Source organism: Zootoca vivipara, chromosome 10, assembly GCF_963506605.1.
Source record: "Zootoca vivipara chromosome 10, rZooViv1.1, whole genome shotgun sequence".
Taxonomy (NCBI): domain Eukaryota; kingdom Metazoa; phylum Chordata; class Lepidosauria; order Squamata; family Lacertidae; genus Zootoca; species Zootoca vivipara.
Window position 1 is genome coordinate 32,388,767 of NC_083285.1, and position 23,809 is coordinate 32,412,575.

The 23,809-nt window shown below is 45.9% G+C and overlaps 1 protein-coding gene across 4 annotated transcripts in view; it reads left to right on the forward strand.

The window, feature by feature from the left end:
- The first annotated feature begins 419 nt into the window (after positions 1 to 419).
- ACSS3 (acyl-CoA synthetase short chain family member 3) overlaps positions 420 to 23,809 on the forward strand; it is a 63,394-nt gene continuing 40,004 nt past the window's right edge. Inside the window, exons 1-3 of one of the 4 annotated variants that reach the window (XM_060279684.1) lie at positions 420 to 871; positions 7,268 to 7,412; positions 20,854 to 21,042. In XM_060279684.1, the coding sequence (XP_060135667.1) occupies positions 540 to 871; positions 7,268 to 7,412; positions 20,854 to 21,042 (666 nt within the window). In that variant the 5' untranslated portion in view covers positions 420 to 539. Of the gene's footprint in view, positions 872 to 7,267; positions 7,413 to 11,816; positions 11,951 to 20,853; positions 21,043 to 23,809 lie in introns of those variants that run through there. The other 3 variants (XM_060279685.1, XM_035128600.2, XM_060279686.1) reach the window with 3 other exon arrangements.

The window sequence follows — 23,809 nt, forward strand, 5'->3', positions numbered from 1 at the left end:
GTTGTATTGCTGTGCTAGTTTTAAATACGCCGTTGCCTCTGAAACAGAAAGCAGATTGCCATGATTTTTAAAAGGATCTTGAAGGAAAGGCGAATTCCTGAATCTGCGAAGTGAGGGAGAAGCAGGACACTCTCCTAAACCGCGTCCACTTACTTCCAGGCACTTAGCAAACTTGGAGCAGTAAGTAATAAAAGGGGGAAAGTTTGCAGACTATGCTGAGCCCCAGAGGTCGGTGGGCGATACTGTATTATGCAACAGGAGCAAATCCCAGAGGGCCTCCTCGCTACAAAACAAAGAGCGGGCTGGGGAGTCGACACCAAATCCCGGACTGGAGCTCCTGCAAACTGGTCGTTTGTAAACACCAAAGTGGGTGGTGGAGGAGGAGCAGGTCCTAATCTTTGGTCCTGAGTCCAGCTCGGCTCTTCCTGCTGACTTTGTGAAAAAGGAATTAATAAGATTCCCCGGCTCCAAAAGTGTGTAGCATAGGGCGCTCGAGTTTGCAGTTTCGCCTGGGTGCTGTCGAGGGGCGGCCAGGGAAAATGAGCGCCCAGCAGTGCCGGAGAGCCTGGCTGCACCAAGTTGCTCGCAGCGCCCGAGGCCTTCTCTGGGCTCCGCAGGTGGGACTCCGGCGCGTCCCTCCGCTCGGCTTCCCGAGTTGCTGGACGAGGCGCCCGCCTGCAGCCCGGCTCCTCCTCCCGCTCAGCCGCTCGTTGTCCTCGCGAGCAGCCGCTCCTGGAGGCGACTATGAGGCGGTTTTCAGGGCGTCGGTGGAGGAGCCCGAGAAACACTGGGCTGAAGCAGCTCAGGGCATCGAGTGGCACAAGCCCTGGGCTCAAACCATGCAGAGGAGAGATCCCTACAGCACCTCCTGGTGAGTGGCTGACACAACCCTCGCTGGGCTGCGCCACCTCCCGTCAGGGACAGGCAGAAACACAACCGGTGTTGTGCTGTAGTCTTCCTGCATCGGTGCTGGGTTGGATTGGAGGACCCGTGATACGCCTTCCAACTCTACGGTTTTGTGCATCATTTCACCTCCCATTTCTGGGAGAAACTGCGTCGTCACCTGTTGAATTTTTGCCTAGCAAACTGCTGCAAAAGGCACATTGAAATAAGGCTAGCAAGGCTTTGGGCAACCAACTCTTCCTCTAGTGCTAGCTAGAAGGGATTTGCTGGGTGGGTCTGAGTGACAGCAAATGCTTACCGCCAGGAAAGAGGGGTGACCACCACACTGACCCAGGTGGTTGCACAGCTGCTCCTTAAGCAGTCCCTTTTGAACAGAGGAGATTATAATGACCATCATCTGGCTGTTAACATGCCTCTTTGGACCAGGTGATTGAGAAGCTGGGGCTGGTTCATTCCCAGGTGCAGTTGGAGGAATCCAATTATCTGGACCCATGCAATCTGGATTTAGGCCCAGTTTGGACACTGATACAATTTTGGCCACCCCGAAGGATGACATTGGATGGGAGAGGGACAGGAGGAGAGTGACCCTCTTTATTCTCCTTGATCTCCCAGCAGCTTTTGGCAGCATCAACCATAGTATCTCCCTGGATGGTGGGATGGGTGTTGAGAGCATGTTGACTTGATGGTTCTGCTTCTACCCATAGTGTTAATTTCAGAAGTGATATGGGAGGATTTCTGCTTGGGCCTGTGGTGCTTGTGCTATGTGCCACAGGGTTCCATCTTGTGTCCCCTATGCTCTGTAACATTTCCATGAGGCCACTGAATGGGGGTCAACTGAGAATTTGGGGTGAGTATCTTGATGACACTCAACCAGATTTCCATCATCCAGGGAAATCTGTTATGTGGTGGCACCAGAGAGAGCCTTTTCTGCAGTGATGTTCTGGCTGTGTAATGCCTTCGCCTTAGAGTTCAGCATTTTTTTTCTCATTTTGGTGCCAGGTGTAAGACATGCCATTTTTCTTGGACTTGTCAGATTTTGGCTGGCCCACGTGCATCTGAGACTACAGAACATGGCTCGTAGGCTGTCTTGAACCCCATATATACGGTATATATAAATACTTCCATGTAGTGGTAGAGCTTCTGCTTTGCCAGGTTCAATCCTCAATATCTTCAGGTAGAGCTGGGAATGTCCTGTCTGAAACCCTCACTACTGCCAGTCACAGTAGACAATAAACTCAGCTTCCTTTGATCTATAAAGGTAAAGGGACCCCTGACCATTAGGTCCAGTTGTGACCGACTCGGGGGTTGCGGCACTCATCTCGGGAGCCGGCGTATAGCTTCCAGGTCATGTGGTCAGCTTGACAAAGCCGCTTCTGGCAAACCAGAGCAGTGCACGGAAACGCTGTTTACCTTCCCGCTGTAGCGGTACCTATTTATCTACTTGCACTTAGACGTGCTTTCAAACTGCTAGGTTGGCAGGAGCAGGGACCGAGCAACGGGAGCTCACCTCGTCGTGGGGATTCGAACCGCCGACCTTCTGATCGGCAAGCCCTAGGCTCTGTGGTTTAACCCACAGCTCCACCCGCGTCCTTTGTTCCATAAGCCACTACTAATATATACTATCAGGTACTTTAACAGAGAACTATCTCGTATAATTTATTTAAGATTATCCTTTTTCTTCTGTATTTATATTCCTTTAATCTCTTGTGAAAGGAAAGCACCTCTGAACAATAATATGCTTTCCAGCTAGTTCTGCAATCTGATATTGAGTGTGTACTTAAGAATTCTTGTGGGTAAAAGGAACACAAGCAAAATTGGCTTGGATCACAGTGGGCAGTGCAACAAAAGCCCTGCTAGTGCTTAGAATGAAAAATCACACTGATCTGTCAACTTTGTGCCAAAAAATGGCCTGAAGTGTTGTGCTACTATACCAGCTGACAATTCTGTCTGGATCTTGGTGTTTGCTTTTGTTTAAAACAATTATGCTTCCTAATTCTGTTGTTTCTGTGCAGATCACATTACTGTAGCTAGTTCTTGCTCCATAGCATCACTTGCTTATAGATTTCTTTCTCTTTTACACATGCATGCATGAATACCCACACCAGGTTAAGAAACAAAACCAAAACCCTTCCTGTCTGTTGCCAGATTTAGGCTTTTCCTATAATTTCTGGTTTTGCTCTGTTGTGAGCCTCTTGGAATATTTTTATGAAAAAAGAACTGTTGGACTTTTCAGTCATTTAATTTTTTTTAAAGATCCATGAAGATGATTCTATTGGACTTGGGTGTTCTGTTTTGTTTTTAGTGTGTGCTAGAAATGTCACAAGCACAGCCATTGGATTATGCACCTGGGATTTGTTTGTTACTCATTACAATGCTGTATAATATTTATAAGCACCGTCTGATGTGCACAGAAAGGGAGCATTTGTATTGCAGCACCACTGCCAGAAATATATTATTACTAACCTGTTGGATTACACAAAAGGCCCCTCTCAACTAAGATCCTGTTTCCCACAGTTGCCAGCCAACTAGTTGCCTCTACAAGAACAAAATAAGAGCAACTGATATTAAGAGACATACGGCCTCTAATTGTGGAGATAGCACATTACTTCCATTATAAACCCATCTAAGTTGGTGTTCATCACTGTAGTTGATGAAAGTGCCTGAATGGGAGGCAGAGAAATTTTGGTCTCCCAGGGTGAGAGGCTGGTAGGAGAAAGGAAAGATCCCAGGTGAGAGCTGGGAGGGGCTACTACCTTCTGGATAGTAAGGCTCAAGAACTACCGGTACCTTTAAGAGAGGACTCCATATTCTATTTGCATTTTTTAAATTTTAAATTTTTTAAATTTAGATTAGTTTTCTAATTGTACTATGATTAACTCTAATAAAAGCCTTATCAAAATGAAATGAAACCAAACTGTGTCAAACTAATCTTTTAAACCTTTCATATTCTTCAGTCTTCCTGTTAAGGTTTCAGCTAAAGCAGTTTGCCAGATCCTTATGTACCACCTGGATAATGTTAACCCTAGGCCCGTTTCCCAGTGTTTACTAATCACCTGATGAGCAACCATTATCAAAAATATAGCCAAGCCATTGTAAATTCCATTGTTGAACTGTGTGCTGTGGGTGAAGCACTTCCTCTTGTCTGTCCTGAATCTCCCACCACTCTCCATGTAACATGAGCCACGTCTTGTGATTTGCAAAGGGGGGGGGGAGGGGAGAAGTACCTAAACTGGTTCTTGAGTTGATATTGCAGGATCTGCAGCAGCAAGCAAAGGTAAAATTATATTTAGAGCACTGCATGTAAGTTTCTATATAGTTCCATCTTGTGTGTCTCTCCCCCCCCCCCATTTCAAGGGTAATACAGAGACATTTGGACTTCCCGTCCACTTTAAAGCATTGAGGCTATTGTATGAAGATAGCTTCTCAAATTAGGAGTGATGTGACACAGGAGAACCCTGCACTGATGTTATACCTCCAGTTGTGCAGGCTATTCCTATAAAGTGGGCTTCTGTGAGTGGGGTGAAGAGTCAGTGGCAGCTAATTTGCAGGCACTAGTGGTATTCAGGTGCACATTTCAGTGCATATGCGATTCCTGAAAACTGGCCAGTGCAGATGAATTCTAGTCCATCTTACATCCATTTCTGGACTCGCCACAGCTGGTAATAAAGAACTGTCCTAACATTTTGACCTTACCGAATGTGGTCAAGGACAGAACTGCACAATGTTTAACTTGAATTAATATTCAAACTACAGTGGAACTTTGTCCCTACTGGGACAACTTGGGTTGGGATGGCTATGTTCTTGCTTGGTATTATGACCTAGCAAAAAAAAAAAATCGGTAAGATAAGAGGTGATCCACATAATACTTTAGTTGTTGATATTACATATCTCTGTAGTTTCCCCATTCTTCAGAATGTTGATAGATGCACATATTCTGGTAATAATAATTTGCAAGTTGTCCCTGCGTCCAAGCTGTCCCGTGTGTCCCTGGGTCACTGCGCATGTGCCCCAGCGACACAGGGATTGGACAGCAGAGACTGCACGCGCGCACTCTCTCCCCCCCCGCCTCCTCCAACCGCCGCTCCTGGCCAGAACGTCAGGGAAGCGAGGGTGGAGGCCGGCGGAGACCTCCTCCTCACAACCCTCCCTGGCCCGTGAGAGGAGCGGCAGGAGGCCACGAAGCAGCGGCGACGAAGTAGGGGTTTGTGTCCCGCGTCCTTCCTGTCGGCGGCTGCGGGAGAGGAAGGAAGGAGGAGAAAGCAGCGCTTTCTCCTTCTTCATTCCTGTCCTCCTGCCGCCGACAGTAAGGACAGGTCCCAGGGTTCGGAGAAGCGCTGCGCAAGCGCTTCTCCGAACCCCAGGATGTCTCCTTGCTGTCGGCGGCTGGGAGAGAGGAACGGAGGAGGAGAAAGCAGCGCTTTCTCCTCCTCCGTTCCTGTCCCCCTGCCGCCGACAGCAAGGACAGGTCCCAGGGTTTGGAGAAGCGCTGCACAAGCGCTTCTCCGAACCCCAGGATGTCTCCTTGCTGTCGGCGGCTGGGAGAGAGGAACGGAGGAGGAGAAAGCAGCGCTTTCTCCTCCTCCGTTCCTGTCCCCCTGCCGCCGACAGCAAGGACAGGTCCCAGGGTTCGGAGAAGCGCTGCACAAGCGCTTCTCCAAACCCCAGGATGTTCTAGCGCCCGTTATTGAACGGGCTGAAATACACTAGTTCTGGTAATATTGTCTGCAATTGCTGAGTTCACAAGGCTGAAAGAAACCCGCTGCCTCGATCAAAGAATTGCTATGGTAATTGCCATTCCATAGTTTACATACATCCACATGCATGTGTACCCAGAGGCGATTATTGGGTGTACAGCAATAGTATTGTGTATACTGGCCTTAAGAGATAGGAAAAACCTATAATTTATTCTGGAAGATAAAGAGATTCAGAAGAACTGCTTTCTATAGCACCTACAGGGATAACAATGTTTTTAATAGTGTGAGAAGAAGATAATGACTTGGATGTTATAAAATTAGCATCTATATATTCTTAGGCGGAGTCATTATATTCTAGAAACCATAATAGTTAATAAGGAAGCTTTGTGCTAAAAGATGGCATGTACTACAAGATTATGATTAACTAGTGTCATTCAGCCCGTTAAGTAAACGGGCGCTAGAACCCGAGTGGCGACGGCCTCCTCCACCTCTCTTCTCCTCACCTGAGGAGAAGGAAGAGGCCTCTGCTGCCGCCTCCCGCAGCGCCCCTCAGGTAAGCGCGCCGCCCCTCGCTCTCCCGCCTTGCCCCCCGTGTCACTCCGCCGCAGCTCCCGCTCTCGCCCCACCCGCCGGCGAGCGCCTGAGGCCCACCGGCCCCTCCTCCGCCTCCTTCTGCTGTCCCGAGTGGCGACAGCCTCCTCCAAGTCCCTTCTCCTTTTTCGCCTCAGCAATCGCTCCCACGGGAAACCCAACTCCCTCCGCCAATCACCGCCCGGCGTGACGTCAATGAGCCTCGCTCTCACTCGCCGAGCCGTCACCCGGACAAACCGCCGCTTCAACAGTTCTCTCTGTGCTCCAAGTCTCTGCGTCCAGTCCCTGTGTCCATGGGGCCCATGCGCAGTAGCGCGGACACAGGGACTGGACACAGAGACACTTGCACTTTATTATATAGGATACTGTGGCTTTGCTCAGATTCTGAAATAGATGTAAAAAAGGTAAAGGGACCCCTGACCATTAGGTCCAGTCGTGACCGACTCTGGGGTTGCGCGCTCATCTCGCATTATTGGCCGAGGGAGCCGGCGTATAGCTTCCAGGTCATGTGGCCAGCATGACAAAGCCGCTTCTGGCAAACCAGAGCAGCACATGGAAACGCCGTTTACCTTCCCGCTGTAGCGGTTCCTATTTATCTACTTGCATTTTGACGTGCTTTCGAACTGCTAGGTTGGCAGGAGCTGGGACCAAGCAACGGGAGCTCACCCCGTCACAGGGATTCGAACCGCCGACCTTCTGATCAGCAAGCCCTAGGCTCAGTGGTTTAACCACAGCGCCACCTGGGTCCCGAAATAGATGTAGACATATCTATATAGGCTAATGCAATAATCCTTATCTCCATGCCATGGAAAGCTTCATTTGCTGATTTCTGCAGGTCAGAAACCTGCTAAGGTCCCATAAATCTATTAGGACATTTTGTTTTTGGCTAGTTCGCAACTCCATATGTATACTATAAAGTAAGGCAAGGCATGTTGGGGAGGAGGGTCAAAAGGTAGGATAGTTAATGGTAGGGCTGGCACACAGTATTTTGCTGCCTGAGGCAAAGGACAAGATACTAATTCTCATTTGGCAAGATTTATTTTTTAACCCAGCGGTTTTCGTTCTTCTTTCCTCTCTAGGTTTGTTGGGGGAGAGCTGAATATTTGTTATAATGCTATAGATCGCCATGTCAAGAATGGACAAGGGGACCAGATTGCTATCATCCACGACAGTCCTGTAACAAACGCTAAAGAGTTTATAACTTACAAAGAACTTCTTGAACAGGTTTGTTTAATGGATCTTTTTTTTAGCGAGCAAGGCAACCAAATGAAATTGAACAAAATTATTATAACATGGTTGTAAAACTTCAAATACAGGAAACACTTTTTTCTGTTCATTTATCTTGCTGCATGTGTATTTCATAAAATTTATATACTGCATGATTGTGGAAAACAAGCAAACTTCCAAGCTGTTAACTGATAACATCAACTGATGTTGATAACTAATCTTGTTGCAGCAACAAACCTCTTGCCTTTCTGCTATTTCTTAATCATCTGCTGCCCTCGTTCATCTAATTCAGCAAACAGAACAACCATATCGCCTTTCCATTTAATGTATGAGTGTACATGGACACCAACTGTATGACATATGATTAGTCAACGATTGAAAGGGGTACTAGGAGATTATCATTAATTAAGTTGATCAAGTTTAAGCACACAAGAAGAGATTTTTGTAATTCGTTTACACTGGCAGGTCACTAAAGCATAAACCTAGCTTGCACACAAAAGTTCCTATAGGACAAATTATGTTTGCACGATATACAGAACAGCCATATGTATGCAGATCAAACCAGAAAGCTGGGTTCTACTTTCTGTGTGTGCATATGCCTAGGCTTGACGGAATAGTCTGCCCTTGAAAGCTTTATCCCTTTTTACATAAACTCTACAGATATTACCCGGGGGGGGGGGGGGCTCACCTGGTGCCTTGGTTACGTATCTTTAGGTTCCAGGCAAAAATATTCCTCTTTTCCCGGGACATTGCTAATTAAGCAATCTATTGCCTTTTAAACTGGGCGGGTGGGTGGGGTTATTGCTTTTGTTTGTTACTGTGTTGTGTATTTATTTTTGTGTTTTTATATTGTAAACCACCCTGTGATCCACCTAGGGTTGGCTATGGGCAGGATTCCTGCATTGCAGGGGGTTGTAATACTGTAGATGACCCTCGTGGTCCCTTCCAACTATGATTCTAGGCATATGATATGCAAATTAAAAACAAATTATAAAAATATTTCCACTCTGTGTATGAAACCGCTTGGCATACTATTGCTTCAGTTGAGACAGGTTTCAGCAACAGGATCCAGAGAACCCCGGAACCAGTTGTGTGCGCCCAAGAAGGCTTTAGATTGTCTTTTCTTGAAGGTTTTATGCTCCTTCCCATCGTGCAAAGCATGAGAGTCAAATCAAAAGCGATTTGTGACATGGTATGGGGAGAAACAATGTGGGGGAATAACTTAAGCACACACTAGTCTTTTAACTGTGATTCCTGCATTGCAGTGGGTTGAACTACTAGACAGACCCTTTGGGTCGCTTCCAACTCTATGATTCTGCGATTCTATGATGCATCTATAATAGATGTTTGGATCCTGGCCTTAGCTTCCCAAAGCAAATTTGCTTGCACAGCTTCTGCTCAGGCAGTTAAATTTACCCATGGCTTGTCTTTCTGATATATTGATACAATTGTACAGTATATGCTTTGTCCTACACAACTAAGTAAAAATTACTTTAAAGAAAAGAGGACAAGAGTTACAGAAGTAGCTGCTGCTCTGGCAAATGTTCAATTGCACATTCCTGATAGCACAGCTTGTATTGCAGTCTGTCCGAGTTATTATTGTATCATTTATTTTTTCCAGCGCACTTGCTCTAGGTTAGGTTAGGGTAGGCAACCTCAGGCCCGTGGGCCGGATGCGGCCCAATCAACTTCTCAATCCGGCCCATGGACAGTCCGGGAATCAGCGTGTTTTTACATGAGTAGAATGTGTCCTTTTATTTAAAATGCACCTCTGGGTTATTTGTGGGGCCTCCCTGGTGTTTTTACACAAGTAGAATGTGTGCTTTTATTTAAAATGCATCTCTGGGTTATTTGTGGGGCATAGGAATTTGTTCATTATTTTTTTTCCAAAATATAGTCCGGCCCACCACATGGTCTGAGGGACAGTGGACCGGGCCCACGGCTGAAAAAGGTTGCTGACCCCTGATCTAGGTAATCCTTGCACTCTGAGAGCGATTCAGTTTTGTCATCAAGCCAAATGTAAAGGTGAATCATGGTTCCGAGCTGCTTGTTGGCTTTCATTTCCCACCAGCTCTGTACTTTCCCGCAGCAGTGACCTCTTGCTACAGCAGTGGCCGTGTGCCTAGTTTGTCAGTTGAAACATATCACAGATAGCAGAAAACTGTGGAATGCAAACTCCCTTCAAACAATGTTTTCTGGCTCTTGTTCGTTGATCAATAGAAAAGTATGGGTTTATCATAAAATCATAGAATTGCAAGGGTCATCTGGTGCAAATCCCTGCAATAGGTTACCTGCTGTTCTGCTCATATATTGGACTCTGTGGACATAGTTGAACTTCCTCTCCTTCCCCCTCCAGCTCTCCAAGTGCTTTCAAATTCAGTTCCAGAGGGTTGGGGGGAACTCTGGAGCAGATTTTTTTTTGAGGGGGGGTGGGTGGGAGTGAGGGGGGTGGGAAGATGAGAAGAATTACCTTGTGAGATAAGCTCTGCTCTCACATCATTGCATACAACCCTCAAAGGAAACCTTAGCAAAAACTTGTTTGGTGCTATTTGCAATTGTTTTTGCTAGTTCTTCACTCTCATATTTGCATATGAATTTTTAGTCAACGGTGCTAATCCATGATCTGGATTCTGGAGGTTGGGAATACCTTATTAGGGAGTGAGAAGAGGTACTGCTAAGCCTAGATCCACAGAGGACACACTGCTCTGTGTCCTGGATTTTTACAAAAATAAAAAATTGTGAGGGCAAGAACTTAGTGGAAGGGCCCTAGCACAGTGGCAAAACATCTGGGTTGAGAGCACAAGGTTCCAAATTCAGTCAGGGTGGGAGATGACCCAGATTGAAACCCTGGACAGCCAATGCCCAGCCAGTGACTGAGCTAGATGAACCAATGGTCTGATTCGGTATAAGGCACCTTCCTTTGTACCTTCTTCTTGGAGACACCTGTGCTTTTGGATGGTCATTTTATCCACCATTCACCTGTTACTTTTTAAGGTTGCTTAAAACCTGATAATAAGGGCATTTGGTGATGGGTTTTGATGATTTGAGTTGATTCTTTGTAGCCTTCTGGTTTTCATGGGTATTTTGTTGCCTCAGTTTTAACTGCAATTATTAATATTTTAAACAATAATTGTGGCACAATCTTGAAGCTGGCTAAAAGCTAGCTGAAGGGCCATTGGGTGCAGCATAAGTGCTGTTCTGCTGGTAGAGAGGGAGCTCGGCTGGCAGGATGACACTTGCACTGCTGAAAACCCCCTGGAAGGCCGCTCAATGGCATGGATGTCCCACTGGCAGTGTTTTGCCAGCTGTGGTGGAGTGAACGGCATTCTGGGAGTGAATCAAGGCACGTTCCAGGGATATTCAAAGATCCACAGGATTCTGTGCTCCCTCATTCTCCCAACACTCCCCCAAAGGAGCCATCCAGTACAGGGGTACCTTGGTTCTCAAACGCCTTGGTACTCAAACAACTTGGAACCCAAACACTGCAAACCCGGAAGTAAGTGTTCCGGTTTGCGAACATTTTTCGGAAGCCGAATGTGCTCCGTTTTGAGTGGTATGCTTCCTATTTGAATGCCACACTTCTGTTTTGAGTGTTACTCTGAGCTCTGTCTGTTTTTGCTATTTATTTTGCGTTTTTGTGGCTCTTTTTGTTTTGTTTTTGTGACTGTGTATAACCCACTTTAGCTACTGCGAATGCAGTACGTTGTTTATTGCTTTCATTTTATGGATGGATGGTCTCGTTGGATAGTAAAATTCATGTTCAATTGCGGTTTTAGGGGTCGTTTTTAAAAGTCTGGAACGGATTAATCAATTTTGCATTACTTTCTATGGGAAAGCATGCCTTGGTTTTGGAACGCTTTGGTTTTGGCACGGATTAAGTTTGAGAACCAGGGTACCACTGTCCTAAGTTCCCTCCCACTGACATTTTTTTCATAAAAAAGGAAAGGCATAAGAAAAAAAACAACACCCTCGCCTCTTGCCCTGGCCACAGTGAGCCAGCAAGGTTTAGAGAGAGGCAGCACCTTTGTAACAAAATCTCCCACCATAACATTGCTCTGCCACGATGAAGATGAAGATGTTCGATACTGTGTCAGGTGCCACTTTGCTAACGGAAAAGTGAGATGAAGAAATTATAAATTAGCCAGTAAATTACAGTTAGGCGGCTTGTTTTGGGTCTTCTGTCTTCGTTGGTTACGATAAATCTTTGACCAGCATAATGTAAAGTGGGGTGGATTATTTATAAAATATGCTAGTCAGTCTATACAATTTCATTTCAGGTTATGCTCAACTCTGAAACTGTGTTGGTATTATTCATTAAAAACAACAAGTTTTTTCTTTACCTCAGCTGTCCACAGGATTCTGAGCTGCATAGAATGTTTATTTTTTATTTTACTAATTTAGGTTTTGTGGAAAGAGATGTCAGACAGCTGCAAATTGACTGCAGCACTTCCTAAGTTAGTAAGGTGACATGAAGAAGCCTTTTCCTTTGTAATTACATGATCCTTGGGGATTGGCAGCCAAGAAAGGATTTAAAGGTTAGTTATCAAAGCATGGCATTGTGTCAACTCTTTTGTTTGTTGAAAATTACCTGAACTGTTACAAAAAGAGAGGAAGAGATCACGTTAAATAGCATTACTCGATAAAAGTGTGCTTTAAAATACCGTTTTTAAACAACAAATCTTTTTTTGGGAGGAAATCCTTTTATTTCCTCTCCCTTTTTCCTGATCTCCTTTTAAACATAAATAAAATATACATTTTCAGCCTATACAAACCACATTTTCTTTTTTAAAAATACATTTTTATTGATTTTCCAATATATTTCCAATAGCCTCATTATAAAAATACCATTTTTTAACCAATTAATACAATTGTTGTTGTTGTTTAGTCGTTTAGTCGTGTCCGACTCTTCGTGACCCCAATAATTAATACAATTATTAATGCCAATTGTTAATCAAACTGGTCTCGCCATGCGTGTCAGCAGAGTGCACTTAAACCCGACCCATCCTGTTAGGCCCCCCCATTCTGTTCCACCCTCTTCTTGAACATGTGCAAAATTGCCGCCTCCTGTAATTGAATGGGCCTGTTTTGATGGCTCGTAACATAAGGGACGCGGGTGGCGCTGTGGTCTAAACCACTGAGCCTACATAGCTGCCAAGTTATCCCTTTTTTAAAAGGGAAATTCCCTTATGCTGAATAGGCTTCCTCGCGAGAAAAGGGAAAACTTGGCAGCTATGCTGAGCCTAGGGCTTGATGATCAGAAGGTCGGCGGTTCAAATCCTCGCGATGGGTGAACTCCCATTGCTCGGTCCTAGCTCCTGCCCACCTAGGAGTTCGAAAGCACATCAAAATAGGTACCGCTCCAGAGGGAAGGTAAACGGCATTTCCATGTGCTGCTCTGGTTCGCCAGAAGCGGCTTAGTCATGTTGGCCACATGACCCAGAAGCTGTCTGCGGACAAATGCCAGCTCCCTCAGCCTATAGAGCGAGATGAGTGCCGCAACCCCAGAATCGTCCGGGACTGGACCTAATGGTCAGGGGCCCCATTACCTTTACCTAACATAAGCACAAGGCACCACTGGATCACTAGTTTGCTGTTTTCGAGGAAACATGTGCCTGACAGAATCAGTATTTCAGAAATGCTATCATTTTTTCTAGGTAGAGTTTCTATTAGGCAAGTGACAAAAGCTGCAGAGCTATGGATTGGGCTTCAGGCCTTTCAGCCCGAAACCACTTCCCACCCCTGGTTACTGAGACTCTTCTGCTCAGTGTTTTGAGTTGCAAACTGGAGCTAAAATAATGGGTCAGTGCACAATGAGCTTCACAAAAAAGCAGGAAAGCTGCAAACAGGTGCTCTTTTCAAAACTGATATGCATATATGTCAACTTCCAATTGGGCTGCTGTCCAGCCAAAATTTCTTGAATCTCCTTTACTTATGGGCCCTCCCCTTTAATGACAACAATCATATTCTGTATAAGAAGCACTATAGTCTTTAAAAAAACACCAACCACACTTTTTTTTTCTTTTTGCCAGAGTGCATTTCTTACAGATCACAGCTCAGTTGGAAAAAAGCTGCATAGGAAGCAAGAAAACACATAATTAGGCTGGAGTCAGAAATGGTTGTTGCAGACTAGGCTAGCTCCTAGATTTTCACAGCAAAAGTGCTACCCCTTGCATTTTCCATGACTCCATTAACATCCTGCCTCTCACTTTCAGCATCCTGATCTGCAGAGCTTTCCTGCTTTAGCTGAACAACACCTGCTTTTTGAACTAGATGGGAGGTTATAATCACAATTAATTTACTTCCTTTGAGGGTAATTCTTTGCATATGCCTGCTACAGCTTACTTTGGCTTGCTTAGCTTCCACCAAGTGGTTTATGAACAGCGGTTCACATTAACTGTGATCCTAGTGGCTGCATTGATAGCTGCCACATGTATACCATTAATTGAAATTTAATTTCCTGCACCTTGATATTTAGGAGGAGGAGAAGCTGCTTCACACAGTCAGACCCTCTGTCTCCCTAACTCAGTATTGTCTACACTGACTGGTAGCAGCTCTCCAGGGTTTCAGGCAAGGGGCAGCTTTACCTGGAGATGGTGAGGATTGAACCCAGGACTTTATGCATGCAAAGCAGATGCTTTACCACTGAGCCACAGCCTTTTCCCGTATCTCTCTTGGTGTGGCTCATTCTTATCACGCTAAACTATGATTTAGCATGACACACGGATGGATTGATTTCAGAAAGGGTGCACTTATTGTCCTATTAGATTTATTTGGCTAGAACTCCTAAGAAATTGGGGGTGGGAAACATGGAGCCAAGTAACTAGTTTGAAATGAGGAGCTCATGTGACGTTGGCAGGATTTGATTGTGACGAATATAGGGCTCCGTTGAGTTGTTTATGACTCAATTAGGAGCCACTAATTACCTGCCCGGCACGCTTTCTCTAGCGCCTCTGCTCCGTAGACCCGGGCTGGCAGTAAAACACACACACAGCAGAGTTCTTCTTCTTCTCACACAGCGGAAACTTGTATAGCCGTTGGATAAAAAGCCTCTTAAGAACACACAGAGTCCAAGGTGTTCTAATAACTACTGGAGTTTATTTTAAAGAGAAAATAACAAACAACCTGGTGAGAGCGCAGACATCTTGCGACCGTCTCCCAGGCAAAAACGAAACCAACTGATACACACAGAAACACTTCTGGCACATTCTGTAATATGATATCTTCCTCAGTAGTCAGGTGGTACACAGTACACAGTTAACCCCTTCGGTTACTTGTTACTCCTCACACCCCCTCTCACCTGAACACTGGGGATAGCGGGTATCCAAACTTACCCCAAAACCAACCCTTCACAGAATTCCCCATGCCGTTGGAAACTCAAGGGTTTTGTGAACCCATCTGCTAGGTTCTCCTGGCTTGGACAATACCTCAACTTTACCAAGCCTACCTGTATGCTCTGACATACGTTTCGGAAGCGGATGTCTAAGTGTTTGGTTCTGGCCTTGAACTGTCCAGACTCCGCCAGTCTCAAAGATGGTTGATTGTCGCCCCAAACAGTGATGGGCTGGCTACAATCACCCCAGATTTCCTGGACCAAACATCTGTAGTACTCCAATTCAGTGCATGTCGCAGACAACGCACATAATTCGGCTTCCGTGGAAGACATTGCTATTAGGCTTTGCCTGCGCGACCGCCAACCAATCAGGGCATTTCCAAACTTGACTACCAAACCAGTCACTGACTTCCTGTCCTCCTGATTGGCCCAATCAGCATCTGCAAAACAAGTGAGTTGTGGCTCACCTTGCGCTGACATCTCCAAACAATACTCTTTGGTCTCCTGCAAATACCTAAGCACTCTCTTAATGCCATTCCAAGCATGCACGCTAGGTTTCGATGCTTCTCTACTGAGCAAATTGACTGCAAAAGCAATATCTGGTCTGCTCCATTGCGACAAATACAACAGACTCCCTAGCGCTGACTGAAACACTTCAGGACTCTCAAACGCTACTTTGTCCTTCACTTGTGACTCTTTCACAAAGTTTGTCTCCATGGGTGTTCTGACCCCTTTACAGTCAGACATTCTGAACTTCTCAAGCAAATGTTCAATCTTGCCTTTCTGACTGAGCAAAAAACTTCCATCCTCAGTTCTGTCTATCTGCACACCTAGATAAACATTCACTGCACCTAGATTCTTGAGTTTGAACCTCTTGCCTAGCTCTTTTGCAAACTTCTGCACTTGCATCTGGCTCTTTGCTAAGCAAATCAAGTCATCAACATAGACAAGCAACAGTTCCTGCTGTTCTCCTTCACCTCTGAGATACAGACAACTGTCAGCTAGACTCTTCCTGAAACCTAGGCTCTTCAAAACAGAATCAAGACACGAATTCCAGTTTCTAGCGGATTGCTTAAGACCGTAGATCGACTTGTGCAGCTTCCACACCTGACCTGGCACGTCACTCTCAAACCCTGGAGGAGGCAACATGTACAACTCCTGGAGGTCAGAGTTCAAATAAGCGGTGTCCACATCAAAGTGGTTGACCACTAGGCCTCTCTGCGCTGCAGTCGCTAAAAGCATCCTGAAAGATTCCGATCTCAAAGTCGGACTAAAGACATCTGTGTAGTGGATTCCTTTCTTCTGAGTAAAACCTCTAGCCACTAATCTAGCTTTGTACTGCGGCTCTCCAGTCACTGTGGGTTTCAGCCTGTAGACCCACCTACAACTGACTGCTTTCTTGCCTTCTGGCAACTGTGTTAGGCTACACACACCAAGAGATTGCATGGAGTTCAACTCTTTCTCCATTGCAACTTTCCACTTACTAGCTTCCTCTACTGACAACTGTTGCACCTCTTCAAAGCTTTCAGGCTCACACACTGCTAGGTTCGCCCATACACTGACAGCTGAAAACCTTTCAGGTGGTTTACCTTTCGTGGTGCGTTTTGAACGCCTTGGTCCCACATCTTCCCCCTCTAAATCCGAACTGCTTGTCTCTGACTGTGGCTCTCTCGGACTAGCAGCACTGTCAAGAGACCTACTACGCTTTGCAGCCCCCTCTGGGCTTGCTTTGGGTGAAGTGGGTGACCTACCACGTTTGTTGTACTTCCCAGGCTTGACCTGGGGTGAAGTCGGTGCGCTTCTGACTACTTGCTTCACTTCCCTAGGAGCTACACCACTTGGACCAGCTGCCTGACCTGGATCTGGTCCTGCAGCACCTGGAACTCCAGCATCAGCCACCTGAGTTTCCTCTTCCTGGTCAAAACCTGAAGACCAGTCAAGAAGAACTTCGGGGTTAGCATGAATGCGTCTCCAGCCCTCTTGTTCACAGAACGTAGCACTCCTGCTAATGTGAACGCGGGTTTGGTCCCCCTCTGCTGGTACAAACCTCCAAGCCTTTGAGTTTGGTTCGTAACCACAGAAGATCATTTTCCTGGATCTTGATCCTCCCTTTCTGCGCTTCTGCTTTGGAATTAGAACCCAAGCCTCACACCCAAAAGTTCTGAAATAGTGCACCTTCGGAACTTTGCCATACAACATGTAGTAGGGTGTTTTCCACAACTGAATTAAAAGCGCGGTTTGAACAATAATTCACAAATTTATAACATTCCCCCCAAAACTTCTGGGGTAGTCCTGCATCAAACAACGTTGCCTCTACCAGTTCAGACAGCGTTCTAAATTTTCTTTCAGCCAAACCATTCTCTTGTGGACTAAAAGGGGCGGTTTTTCTGTGCCTAATTCCCTTGCTGCGGAAAAACCCTTGTAGTTCTGCACTCAAAAACTCTCCCGCCCTGTCACTCTGGAAACACTGTACAGTGACGGAGAACTGCAGTTCTACTTCGGCTACCCACTCTTTTATCACTCTGGCAGCCTCCCCCTTCTCTTTCAGTGTTATGACCCAGGAAAAATGACTGAAATCATCCAAAAGACACAAAACATATTTTGAACCACCTAAACTTGACGTTGACATAGGCCCAGAAATATCCAAGTGCACTAACTGAAATGGCTTTGTGCTCTTCCTCTCAGACCTAGGATAAGAGCATCTCTTCGTCTTCGCTTTCGCACATGCGCGGCATTGCAGGTGTTTTTGACATGGCTTGAACCTGCAACCTTTGACAAAATCAGGGGCTTTTTTCACATAAGGAAAAGACATGTGACAATATTTACGGTGCCAAGCATGAATACAATCCTTATGGATAGCGCCCTCTGTGCCCTTTGGGGTATTAGCACTTTTTGCCTGAGCATCACCAGTGTTACTTCCACCTGCTTGCCCCCTCCCATCTAGGACAAACAGACCATCAGACCCAACAGTAACACTTACCAGCTCAGCCCCATCTCTGGCAATTTTGCAAACACCATTGGCAAAACTTATTTCAAAGCCCTCACGCAATAAGCAAGACACACTTAAAAGACCATTTTCCATGCCTGGTACAACATAAACATCAAGGTTAGTGTCTAAGCATTGCATATAAAAAACACCCTTGCTTTTAATTGTTCCAGAAGAACCATCAGCAAGATGCAGGCTTTTTTCATCTTCAAGTGGCCTGCAGTTCAGGATCTGTCCTGAAGGCGGTACAAGATGATGGGTGCTGCCTGAGTCGATAATAAAAGTGAAACTGTCCTGTCCTCTAACCGTTGCTAAGGCAGCAGAAAGACGGCTGACAGGCTTATCTGGAGTTTTCCCACGTCCTCTGCCTCGGCGCTGCTGGCTGGTCCCACGACCACGTCCGCTGGGTTGCCTGGCACCTGGCTGAGTGACCTTGGCTGCTTCCGGAGCTGGGCAAAATCTTGCTACGTGCCCAGGCTGCTGGCACCGATAACAAAGCCTTGTTGCGCACGCACTCACAGTGGATTCCTCAGTGCTTTTTATTGCATCCCCACTGGCTTATCTGCGCCCACGGCCCCCCTTCTCAGCCGATTCTTTCTGTTGTCTCTGTTCCTCATCCGCCAAACGCCCAGAAACGTAAGCAATCGTGAGTTCAGCTTCAGGCATGGCCTCAAACGTTAGGCACAAATGCTCATAGGCGTTTCCCAAACTAGACAGCAAAATATAAACTTTTTCCTTCTCTTTGAACACAAGCTCATGCCGCTGCAGCTTATGGAATGCATCAATCACATTGGCAATGTGCTCCTTAATGGATTGCCCTGGTCTCAGTCTCAACTCAAAGAGATGCCTCATAGCATGCAGCTTAGCTCCAGCTGTTTTTCTCTGATGGACCCTTTCCAAACTGTCCCAGGCTTGCTTGGCATTTTCAGCATTTTGCACATAGGGCAGTTGCGTAGCATCACAGCTCATGGCAATGGCACATAAAGCCTTATTGTCTTTCCTGGTTTCTGCTGCAAACCTCTGTGCTTCAGCTGCTGAATTATCAGCGACAGGGGTTGGAGGATTTAACACACAAGTCCATAAATCCTTTCCTAGCAACCACATTCTGGCCCTTTCTCTCCACTCTGCATAGTTGTCGCCATTCAACCTCTGGAACGGCACGACAAATGACTCCTGTAGCTGCTCCGCCATCTTGTCCACCCCCAGGCTCCGTGTCCGTGTACTCACTCAGAATAGCTGGCGTTGCTCCTCCGGGTAGACTGCGGATCCCAGCCTCTGGTCCAGGGTCTTTCTGCTAGTGAGTGCATCTGTTAATTGCCGACTGCAAAACAACAGGTTTCTCCCAGCTAGCTCTTTACACCGGCTTTCTCCAAGGCTTTTACAGCTGCAATCACCTTTTATTGCTTTGGTGATTTATTAGGTTCAGGACCTCTTATCTCGCAGGACCTGTCACCCAGAACCTGTGACAGGTGGGCCCGTGACCTGTGACCCATAACCTGTGACGAATATAGGGCTCCGTTGAGTTGTTTATGACTCAATTAGGAGCCACTAATTACCTGCCCGGCACGCTTTCTCTAGCGCCTCTGCTCCGTAGACCCGGGCTGGCAGTAAAACACACACACAGCAGAGTTCTTCTTCTTCTCACACAGCAGAAACTTGTATAGCCGTTGGATAAAAAGCCTCTTAAGAACACACAGAGTCCAAGGTGTTCTAATAACTACTGGAGTTTATTTTAAAGAGAAAATAACAAACAACCTGGTGAGAGCGCAGACATCTTGCGACCGTCTCCCAGGCAAAAACGAAACCAACTGATACACACAGAAACACTTCTGGCACATTCTGTAATATGATATCTTCCTCAGTGGTCAGGTGGTACACAGTACACAGTTAACCCCTTCGGTTACTTGTTACTCCTCACATAGTCTCATAAATATTATAAGAGGCAGACCTTGTACTCGGGACACATGCCTATCTGGGTTTATTTAATATAGCTTTATCTTGTTAAAAAGTGCAACTTGCCAAACAGGATAATTAAATGTTATACTGCATACATTTCTAATAAAATGGAGTAGCTCAGTGAAATTTATTCGTGTGTTTCTAAAGTACTTTTTACTAATAGCATTTTGATTAGAGCTTACTTTTGGTTGTGGTCTGTCTTTACGGAATAAAGGAATACAAACTTTTAATTTCTTGTTTATCCCAAGTTAACCGATGCAAATCTTCGTCTCCCTCCCCCACCTTGCCTCAGTTTTTGATCGTGTCGTTTCAAGTGGTATACTGAATTAGCATGCTTCACTAATTGCTTGTGGTAGATTTGTGCAGCATTTTCTTCTCTTAAGAGTGAAATGTTATTGATCTTGAATGTTTTTCCATAAATGGCTTTTTTGGGAGATAGCCACATTTTGGCCATTTTAATGAAAGAACAGTCACAGAATCATAGAGTTGGAAGGGACCATGTGGATCAGTCGAAGTCCCTGAAATGGAGGAATATTTTGCCCAATGTGGGACACCAGCCCATGGCCCTGAGATTGAGTCTCATGCTCTACTGCCTGAGATACTCTACTCTCATAGAGCACACCATGCGAATACAGGCCTTGCGCCAGCAGTTAGGCACTGACCAAGGGCCCCCGTGGCTGATGAGTCCCCTCATTCTCCTCACCAAAGCCTTCGGCAGCCAGTTTAGCAGTGGGTGGGCAGTGGCACCACTTTAGAATAGGAACCAAGCAAGCTTCCATTGGTGGTGGTCACCTGCCATTTTAATTCACCCCAAATGCAAATCTATAGAATGCATAGATCTGTGGGCCCAGAGGCATTACATCTTGGGGAAATTAAATGGCGGCCAGCACCTGTGGTTTGGAGTAGAGTTTGTCTTTCATTCCAAAGTGTCACCGCTGCCTACCTGCTGCTAAAACATCACTCACTGGCGCAGCTCACAGGTTGGTAAGTGATGGTGTTGTTGTGACAGCAATGGCAGAAGAAGAGCAAAGTATGGCTACATTAAGGGGGATAAAGGACATAGAGGACGGGGGTCCATCGGCACCATTGTGTTGAAGCCCCCCTGGAATCTGGTGCTAGTACTATGTGAGTAACCTCCATATAACTTTACACTGTTGCCTGCTCAGGTTTCCAAGCTATCTGGTGTCATGAGGAGCCACGGTGTGAAGAAGGGAGACCGTGTTGTCATCTACATGCCAATGATTCCACAGACGATGTACACAATGCTGGCGTGTGCAAGAATAGGAGCTATTCATAGTCTCATTTTCGGCGGATTTGCTTCAAAAGAGCTTTCAAGTCGCATTGATCATGCCAAGGTAACAATTAATTTTGCTCAAGTATGGGAGCGACGAACTGAAAAGGGTCTTGTATTAAAGCTGGCAAGTAACCTTGTACTTCATCTGCCCTACTGCTGTGCTACTCACTAGTCAACCATGGAAGGAAAGCCTTGTAAATGAAAATACTATTTTGATTTCATGATGATATTGTGATTTTTATTTTTATTTTTTTGCAGCCAGGCCACTCAGAGGTTTTTTTGAGGCTTGGTAGCCTTTATAGACTTATTTGCTTTTAAGCAGGATATGAATTGCTCTAATGACAGAGTTTTCAGCCTCAGAACTGACCTTTTCCTAAGGAGCTGGCATTTCTAATCAGGATTCCTGACAGGTGGGTAGAAGTGGCAGGATTTAGGACCCTAGGTCAGCGGGGACCCCAGCCTCTTAGTTTTCATTAAAAAAAGAAAGTCAATTGGATATTTCTGAAGAAACTTGGAACACAAAACATGGAGGCAGCTCTAATGCTTCAGCACTCAGCAGGCAGCACCATTAGTAAGGACACTTAATCTCTGTTGCTAAGTGATCAGAGCAAGAAATGCTGAGCAGTCTCACCTGGGACTTGGGAGAGAGCCCTCCCAGAGCAGCAGAAAAAACAGGAGAGGCTCCTTGCTGCTAGCCTGATGGTGGACGGAGGAAGATAACTGGGGTATGTTTGTTTAGCAATTTCTGCTGCGTCCATGTTATTTCATTCACTTTCCAAGTGTGGTGCCTTTACAGAGTAAAACACAATTGACTGGCTTTGGTATGTTTTACTCAGAAGTAAAAAGTATGTTTTACTCAGAAGGTAAAAAAACCAAGATCATGGCCACTGGTCCCATCACCTCCTGGCAAATAGAAGGGGAAGAAATGGAGGCAGTGAGAGATTTCACCTTCTTGGGCTCCTTGATCACTGCAGATGGTGACAGCAGTCACGAAATTAAAAGACGCCTGCTTCTTGGGAGAAAAGCAATGACAAACCTAGACAGCATCTTAAAAAGCAGAGACATCACCTTGCCGACAAAGGTCCGTATAGTTAAAGCTATGGTTTTCCCAGTAGTGATGTATGGAAGTGAGAGCTGGACCATAAAGAAGGCTGATCGCCGAAGAATTGATGCTTTTGAATTGTGGTGCTGGAGGAGACTCTTGAGAGTCCCATGGACTGCAAGAAGATCAAACCTATCCATTCTTAAGGAAATCAGCCCTGAGTGCTCCCTGGAAGGACAGATCGTGAAGCTGAGGCTCCAATACTTTGGCCACCTCATGAGAAGAGAAGAATCCTTGGAAAAGACCCTGATGTTGGGAAAGATTGAGGGCACTAGGAGAAGGGGACGTCAGAGGACAAGATGGTTGGACAGTGTTCTCGAAGCTACGAACATGAGTTTGACCAAACTGCGGGAGGCAGTGGAAGACAGGAGTGCCTGGCGTGCTATGGTCCATGGGGTCACGAGGAGTCGGACACGACTAAACGACTAAACAACAACACTCAGAAGTAATTTCCTTGAAATTAACGGGGTTTCTTTCCTATTTGGAAAAATGGTGCCCTTGCAATTCCCCCGCTCCCAAGTTTCCATGTCCCCACTGCTGGTCTGCTGGTCATTACAGGGCTATTATTTATTAATACACTGTTAACCCTAAACAAAAATATAAAATACAAGGTGAATCAGCAAACACCTTACTGCTGTAGCATGTTAACATTTCTACAAGACTGTACTTCAACACCACGATACTTTTTTGTTTATCAAGGTAGGCAAAATGGGTTGCGAGCTGTGAAATTGCATATACTTATTGCTTATTGTATATTTGTCTCGCAGTTTTACTCCCAGGAGCTCAAGGCTGTGTACTTTGTCTTTCACTTCCAACTTTTATCTTCACACCAGCCCTGTGAGGTAGGCTAGGCTGAGAGTTGGTCATTCAGACACTAAAGCTGTGAAACTGCACATCATTTGAGGGTTTTAGGGTCCCCCCCCAATAGTATTATGATCGACATTTTGTTTGTTTGTTTAGGTATTTTGCGGTAAACATCAGGACAGTGAAACATTGTAGGAAGCTGCTTTTCTGGCTTTATTTACATGATCTGTGAATGGCAATCCAAAAGAAGGGTCTTGCTGGATCGGGCCCCAGGACCTGAATGCAATAGCACTCTCGCCTCCTAAGGTTTCCAGCAACTGCTATTCAGAAGCAGCTGTGTGGGCAGACAATAGCTAGAGTGTCCAGTTACCACTGACGGCTTCATACATTAACTTGTCTCACCTTCTTCTAAAGCCACCCAAGCTGGTGGCCATTGAACTATAGCCTATGGGGATGTGTTCCATAGTGCAACTTTGCGGAGTGTGGCATATACTCGCTTTTTCACTCAGGAGCTCAAGGTTGTACAGTATATGTTTACCCTGCCTCCCTTTTATATGCACAACAGCTTTGTGAGATAGGATAGGTCTACATAAGCAACAGTCATCAATAGATGGGTGGGGATAGGGGATGGGGGATGGGGGAAGGACGTGGGGGGCGCTGTGGTCTAAACCACTGAGCCTCTTGGGCTTGCCAATCAGAAGGTTGGTGGTTCAAATCCCCACGACAGAGTGAGCTCCCGTTGCTCTGTCCCAGCTCCTGCCAACCTAGCAGTTCGAAAGCACGCCAGTGTGAGTAGATAAATAGGAGGGAAGGTAAACAGCATTTCCATGTGCTCTGGTTTCCGTCATGGTGTTCCGTTGTGCCAGAAGCAGTTTAGTCATGCTGGCCACATGACCCGGAAAGCTGTCTGGGAACAAATGTC